This window comes from Biomphalaria glabrata, chromosome 2 (genome assembly GCF_947242115.1).
Source record: "Biomphalaria glabrata chromosome 2, xgBioGlab47.1, whole genome shotgun sequence".
In the NCBI taxonomy this organism is placed as follows: Eukaryota; Metazoa; Mollusca; class Gastropoda; family Planorbidae; genus Biomphalaria; species Biomphalaria glabrata.
In genome coordinates, this window is record NC_074712.1 from 54163792 (window position 1) to 54171657 (window position 7866).

Sequence of the window (7866 nt, forward strand, 5' to 3'; positions counted from 1 at the left end):
TATATATATATATATATGTGAGTGTGTGTGAATGTTTTTGTGTGAGTGTGTATGTACGCGCGCGCGTGTGTGTGTGTGCTGCAAATGTGCAGTTCTTTACCTTCTATATTCGAATTTTAAAAAAGTTTTTATTTATTTATTCATATCACAGCCCAGTGCTCTTTTTATGGCTAGGCCTCTACTCACAACATAAAATAAAAAGTTGCCCATACAATTGTTAACTTTAGGCCTTAAGCTATCAGATCAATCGTGCATCAAATTCAATCTTAGCTTCCTTAAGAGCTCACTCTGGTCCAGATACACTCCATGCCTATACGTTGTCATTAACAAATTCAACTTTCCATCTGATTGCCGTTTATATGAGCGTTAATTGTCACCCCAAAGTGCAAGCTCAATCTCACTCACAGGGTAGGATAAAATGTTGCAGAAACGAAAGTCTTTAGTCTACTGTTGTTAGAGGTCAGCAACTCAATGTCAGTTTTGAAGCGCCCCCTCCCACACACACCCCCTTTCAGTGCTGCTACTTGTTAACATCACATAAGTTAAGGCTAAACCAATCATTACATGACTTAGTGTTGACAAGACCTTCGACCTAATGAGTGTCCGTCGTGTATTGTCAGTGTCTCGGTACATGGAGGGTATGAGCAGAGCCCTCAAAGACAAATTCGACAAACATCTGGTGTGGCGTCAGATCTTGCTGTTACTTGGAGTCGAGATTATCGCTTGGTGAGTGCACCTCTTGTTGTCTCTCACTAACACTCACTGACTCTCTCTCTCACACACACACACAAAACTCTATCTCAATGCAGATGCTCATCTACGGCGAAAAAAAACAACTATAAATACCTAAATTTCCGGTGTATCTGGTACACAGAAAGAAAGGAAGTTTTAAGCTATACTTTTTAAAAGTATATATAGAACATTTTTTAAGTGAGAGGGACCTCTTGTTCCTTTTTGCTGGCCTAAAGTTCCAAGAGTTGAAGGCTCAACTCTACCTGACAGTTTAAGAAGGGTAAGAAGAAGAACTCTGCAGAATCTCATTGTCTAAGCTCTTCCGCCTGTAGCCCAATTGTTTTCAATGTTTAGTCGTCAGCATTTAAGTTCCATTTAGCGCCCGTCACATTGCATAGTGTACTGTGAAAATCCCCAAAATACAGCGTCAAAGTGTGTTGAAGAATTTATGGATTTGGAGTTTGAGGACTTTCCAAAGGAGAAAACAACATGCTCAACTTTTTTGTATTTTTTTAAGATAATATTTTATACTGGCCACGCAATGCTACACATTACTTATACGGTACAGTGTTTAACTCTTTAATAAAGAATCACTCTTGAGTAACATTGATTCAAATATATGATTTACCTCTTAATATTGAAACCCTCTGAGTTATAGTGTTTAACTATTTCGGTCAGTTCTCACCTTTTTTTTGTTCAGGATCTCGGGACCTGCCAACTTAAACTGCTTGCAGCCTCACCCCAAAGGCCAGTTGAACTGTCTGAACACAGCCCTAAGGATCCTCCACAAACAAAGTTTATCGTTAGATACTAAAGGACTTTCTCGATTGATTCACAATCAACATTAAATCATTTTATATGTAGTGTTTTTTTTAAAATCAAACACCCAAACACAATACGAGCACAGAAATAATCTAGAAATGATGTAGATCTACTGGACTTGTAGGATATCACGTGACAACCATGTTGCATGCTGAGAAAAGAACAACAATAAATTTTTTATTTTTTTTTACAAAATAGAGATTTCCATTCACTTTCTTTGTTATTTGACTTAACCAAAAGCTTACATGAACGGTTATATTAAAGTATTTTAGATGTTTAAGACATTGCATTAATAGGATGGTGAACAGTATATTTTGTAGAAATTTTTGTTATTACACTCTAGCAAATGTTTGGCCAGACGCTTAAACTAAGGGACACAGGTAGCCAATAGGTTTACCTTATAGCAAAACATTCTACAATATATTGGAAAATATAACATTTTTTTTAACATTCCAAATCTTCAATAATAAAGAATATATTTTGTGTAGCAAGCTTAAAGCTTAACTGTCTGCTATGATTGTGCAATAATTTTTGTAATTAATTATCTGACCTTTTTTTTTTTTACACACAAACTTGATCACGAATGTTGTATTTCAAAGTTTGTTTTATCTGCACCATATTGTGACACTACTGACTGACTGACTGGCTGATCTTTTTGAATTGTCATTGACTATGAATAAATATTGATCTTTTAATTAATAGTTGTTGCTTTGTCCTTTTTATGTAAGCTATTTTCTTATAATTACATTGTAGGTGCCGATGTGACTAAAGATGAAATCTTAGTGATGATAGATTTGATATAGATGATCGTGCGGACGGAACGCATGTCCAAACTAAAGGACGGATTTTTAAAAAAGATTAATTTAAAAGGTCCACAAAATAATTCAAAGATGTTTTCTCTACGTCTGAACATCTAATCTAATAATCTAATCTTCCTTTTTTTATTTTGCACAAAATAAATTATACAATTAACTCTGAAAAGTAATAATAAGCTTCAGTACAAGGTAAAATACAACCCTATATTTAATCATTAGCCCAACTATTAATTAATTTTAATCTTACCATAATACTAACTCTAAACTTAAATTTAAGCCAAAGTCTAAGCCCGACCTGGAAGTTTCACTGATACCTACGTCGGAATGCTGAATTTTATTTAATTACATTACTAATGGAACAAAAAGAGTTCTCGCCAAAGCTAACGGATCTATTTTTCAATTGTGTCATCAGATGATTAGAGCATGGAATGGGTTTCCTGAATCAGACAGGATAACCGATGACGTAGAAGAGTTTAGGTCTCTAATTAACATGCATGACTAGATCTACACATGCCTAGGACGTGGTTATATTCTCTTTTTGAAGTGACGTCTGTAGTTTATAAGGAGACGTTTTGTCTGCATTACCCAGGAAAAAAAATCATAGCAAGAACATATAGAAGACGTGCCTTTGATCTGTTCTAACGCTGAACTATTTATTATCTACTTTTATCTTTTAAAACTAGAATGCAATAAACGACTTAGTGTTCCTCACTCGACTGTGACCGAGACCAATCATTATAGTAGGACTGAACGGTAGCGTCACAACCTGTGGGTAGTTTAGACCAATAGCCCGTCGCCAAGTCACAGGTCTGTTCGACATTGCAACGAGCTATTGGTCTAAGCTGCCCACAGGTTGTGACGTTTAACGTCAGTGTTGAGGCCTTCTATAACAAATGGTCTCGCTGAGATGCAGGTCAAAAACAAAAAAGATGACTAGCCCGTGCAGTAAAAGATCAATTTAAATTGTTTATTCTCTTTACCACAATCTGAGCTAAAATATTCTTTTTTTTTTCAAGTAAAATGTTTCAAAGAGCAAAATTTGACAGACAGAACCATGTTGAAAATATTGGAACGTGGAACAGAACTTCCATCTCGACTGACTTGACCCGCACTTTTATTTATAACATCATCATGGTCTAGAGAACAGCTGACTTGACTAGCACTTTTATTTATAACATCATCATGGTCTAGAGAACAGCTGACTTGACCAGCACTTTTATTTATAACATCATCATGGTCTAGAGAACAGCTGACTTGACCGGCACTTTTATTTATAACATCATCATGGTCTAGAGAACAGCTGATTTGACCAGCACTTTTATTTATAACATCATCATGGTCTAGAGAACAGCTGACTTGACCGGCACTTTTATTTATAACATCATCATGGTCTAGAAACTTGATTCAATAAAGAAGGGCACGTTGTCACTAGAAGCCGTCTCTTCTTCTCTCCTCCATTATTCGTCTCTAACCTCTTTCCGTTCTTACTTTTGAATTACTGAGGAAATACCCAATTAAACCCAACTTCTAGTCTTTTACGCGCCTTACTATTGAGTCATTACATACTTCCTCCCCCCCCCCCCTTTATTAAAAAAAAATTAGTCAGTTAGGTAAGCACTTGACTTCCGAACCGAATCTTTGTGAATTGAATTTGAATTGAATATTGAATTTCGGGATTTTTAGGGCGCCCCTGAGTCCACCCAACTCTTATGGGTGCCTTTAGTTGGGGAAAGTAAAGGCGGTTATTCGTTGTGCTGGTCACATGAGACCCTGCTTCGTTGGCCAAAACAAAACCAAGAAACAAATGACCTTAACATCATTTGCCTTATAGATCGCAAGGACTGAAATGGAAACTTTACTTTCTACACAGACAGTGAGACCTACTTGCAACTTGGATATTTCGGCGGCTTCCGTTAAAATTAAGCATTAAAAAAAAAAAACCTAGAAACTGATTTGTCTTGGTTTGAAGTAAACTGAGCTTAGATGAATTTCTTTAGCTTACGAAGACAATTCGTTTGAGGAATTTTTTTTTTATTCTCGTATTTTTGTTGCAAGAACAATGACATTTTTGTTCAAATAAATGACCTGAAACAAATGTTGCAACACTATTTGAACAAGTAAAAATGATGGATTGAGTTAGGAAGAAATGGACGAACAAAATGGAGACATATAAATTTAGTTAATCAATAGTCCGGTCCTGGTTAGGACAACATGACCCTCTGAAAGAATTCTATTTACATTCTCCATCGAGACAACCCCTCCCCCCACCCCACACACACTCTCAGACCGGTGTCAGTAATACCGTCGTTTAGTGGTTATAAATAGCTTCATGTTGCTTCATAGCCTGACATTATGTGTCAGTAAATAGATCTAAGGTCGTGTTGAAATGTTGCATGAACAACTTTCATTGCACAGACTCTCAGCATTTCTCTTGCCTCAATCTCCTCTTATATGTCCTAATACAGGAGCTTATATCAACTCACTCTGTCTGTCTGGTAAAAAGTTTGAACACGTTATTTCTCCCACACCCCAATCTCGGATCAAGCTGAACTTTTGCACAATTATTTCTTTTACATGACAACACAAGAATCAATTTAAAAAATTAACCAATTAGTTTATTAAATATTGTTAAATAATTTCTGAGGCATTTTACGTCTCGCGAGATGATCTTTTCCCATTGCAACTTCTTATGTGACTAAAGAGGCCAATCCTTGATTCAAAGTTGCGGTCACGGGTTGGGCATCTGTAATGACCATCTGTAATGACCATCTGTAATGACCATCTGTAATGACCAGCTGCTGTTGCACTTCCCCCCCTTCTTACTACTACTGTTGTGTATGTCATCTGCAATCCAGGAGCCTTCCTTTCTCTTCGTCATGTTGCTCTATCTTGTGCCTCTTTTCCCAGCAGTTAGTGTCGATTGTGAAGAGCTTCATGTCGTGTTTGCAGACATCAGTATACCTTAAAAGTGGGCGACCAGCGGCTCTACTGCCTTCCGTTAGATCACCATACAGAATGTCTTGTGAAAGTTGAGTTAATTATTTTGTTTGGTATCTCAAGGGAAAGAAATTGTACTTGACTGAAGTGGTAGTATAAGCCACGAGTTAGAATTCAGGTCGTTTACGGTAAAATCCCCCCCAGCCCCATTTTCCCAACTGGTCCAGATAAGTGCTAGGATCATAACGTAGTGAGAAAGCTAAAAGCATAAAATTGCGCTAAACAAAAACTACTAGGTCGACCCACGGCGTAGCATACGCCGAATTTTGCAGGGTCGGCCTTAGGCCACTGCTACCTATGCAACCGCATTAGGCCTTGCACTTTCATAGGACCCGCGCTAAATCTAGGTGAATATTATTTAATCAAACCATTTTATAACTTATAACAGATTTCCCGCGGCCTCCTGATTTACCAGGAGCTCCTAGAAAATCTTTTGAAATTGCAAAAAATAAAAAGAAAGTTCTGAAAATCTCCGGAAATTATTAAAATCTTTTGAAAACTCATACTAATCTCCGGAAATATATAGACAAAATTGTTATTTTGGGGTGTCATTCAATATGGAAAACGCCAATCCTACGCGCGATAAAAATATTAACCAATACCCCTAATAGTGGAATCTGGTTAAAGAAGCTTTTCGCGCCTCAAAATAATGAAGAATTACTTGAGGTCAACAATTCTCGTAGATAGATTGAAACATTTGGTGATTGTTGCTATTGAGCGTGATCTATGTAGGGAATAGGAGCCTATCCCTGCTATTTAGTGAATACCGGTACCCCCCGCCGTAGTGGGAAGCGTGGTCTAGAGGCTAAGTACGCTTTAACATGGCTTGGCTACCTATGAAGGGTTCGACATAAGGGTTCGAAACCCGACTCGGGCAGAGTTGTGTTTACTGAGCGCCTATAGGCAGCACGGAAAACCTACTCCTAGATATCCCCCCCCCCCCAAATGGTCCACAAATGAGATTGGACCAAAGCTCTGAGCATGCTATAAGCATGAAAGTAGCGCTATATAAAAGCGATAATTAACAATATTTATTTTTCCCGCAAAAGTTACTGCAGAAATAAAAGAGTGATCTTTACATGACTTCTTGGTGTCCAGACTGCTGAGCCATATAGATTGGTAAAAATATTTCTTATCGCACTGATTTATTAGCGGCCCCAGAAAGGGGAAAAGACGCTATTAGTTTTGTGCGAAATGTCTGTCCGTCTGTCCCGTTTAGATCTCGTAAACTAGAAATGATATTGAAAATCCGACATCACAATATTTTAGACCATTCAAAGTTCTGATGCAACAGCTATTTTTTTTTCCTGAAAGCGAAAAATCTCATTTTTTAAATCAGTTATGCAAGCAGTTTTTTAAAGAGAAAAAGCTAATTAGTATGCATTATAAGTTAGACATAATTTAAAACGAATAATAATCTTATAAACTTCATTTTCTTGAACATTTTATGTATGTGCCGATTTTGAGAATTCAAATAAAAGATGTAAGCCTTATCAAAACAATTACATTATGTAAAGACCATCTTAGCTTCCGAACCGAGGATCCCGGGTTCGAATCCTGATGAAGACTGGGATTTTCAACTTCGGTATCCTTGGGCGCCCCTGACTCTACCCAGCTCTAATGGGTACCTGACATTAGTTGGGGAAAAGTAAAGGCGGTTGGTCGTTGTGCTGGCTACATGGCACCCTCGTTAACCGTAGGCCACAAAAACAGATGAACTTTACATCATCTGCCCTATAGACCTCAAGGTCTGAAAGGGGAACTAATTAGGTCAGGTTCACATCTATCTTTGCATTCACTTGCACCTGTCCTTTGATCTGCAGCACCATTGGGGCACTACACAAGATCTGTCAACCTTCTTTCTCCATTCTTATCTCTCATTTGTCGTTGATATAATTTCATTTGGATGTTCTTTCTGAAAATATTGAAGCCTGCCTGGGTGGACCACTTCGGGGGCCGATTTTAAGTTTGTGTTTCCACACAAACTGTCTTTGTAACCTTGTTATTGTTAGTCTAGATCTATTACAAATTTAATTATTTAACTGATCCAAACTAATTGATACAATAACACTTCGTATAAGCTTTGTTGTTTTTAAGTATTTTTGTTTTTCATGTTTTTATTTGTTTCAATGTCAAGGAGAGAAGTACAACTTTTTAAATTACAGACGTGCCATTTTTATTTTTCTACAACGTAGAACAAGTGTGAATTTCTTTTGTACTATGATTATCAGATGACGTCTGTGTGGTCACTCAAGATGATGGTCAGTACGAACAATTAGAAAGACTTTTTTTTTTACATCAGATAGCACAAGCACACACATACAAGCTTCTCTAATGGTTTCTGCAAACTTGTTGGTAAGGAAACTGGTTGATCTCACAGCCCTTTTAAAATAGTTGCTACAAATGTTCTTTATCTACACTACCAGCTCAAGCTGAACATTTGCCAGGTAAAACTTAGGTCTGAGGCTTTCACGTGTCATGACAGATTTTGTTTGTGAAA

The 7866-nt window shown here is 37.3% G+C and overlaps 1 protein-coding gene across 2 annotated transcripts in view; it reads left to right on the forward strand.

Moving 5' to 3' along the window:
* Nucleotides 1–2197, forward strand: part of LOC106070379 (uncharacterized) — a 53756-nt gene extending 51559 nt beyond the window's left edge. For both annotated transcript variants that reach the window (XM_056021456.1, XM_056021455.1), the window contains exons 8-9: nt 621–726; nt 1433–2197. In XM_056021456.1, coding sequence (XP_055877431.1) covers nt 621–726; nt 1433–1580 — 254 coding nt within the window. In that variant the 3' untranslated portion in view covers nt 1581–2197. The remainder of the gene's footprint in view (nt 1–620; nt 727–1432) is intronic.
* Nucleotides 2198–7866: the final 5669 nt, after the last annotated feature.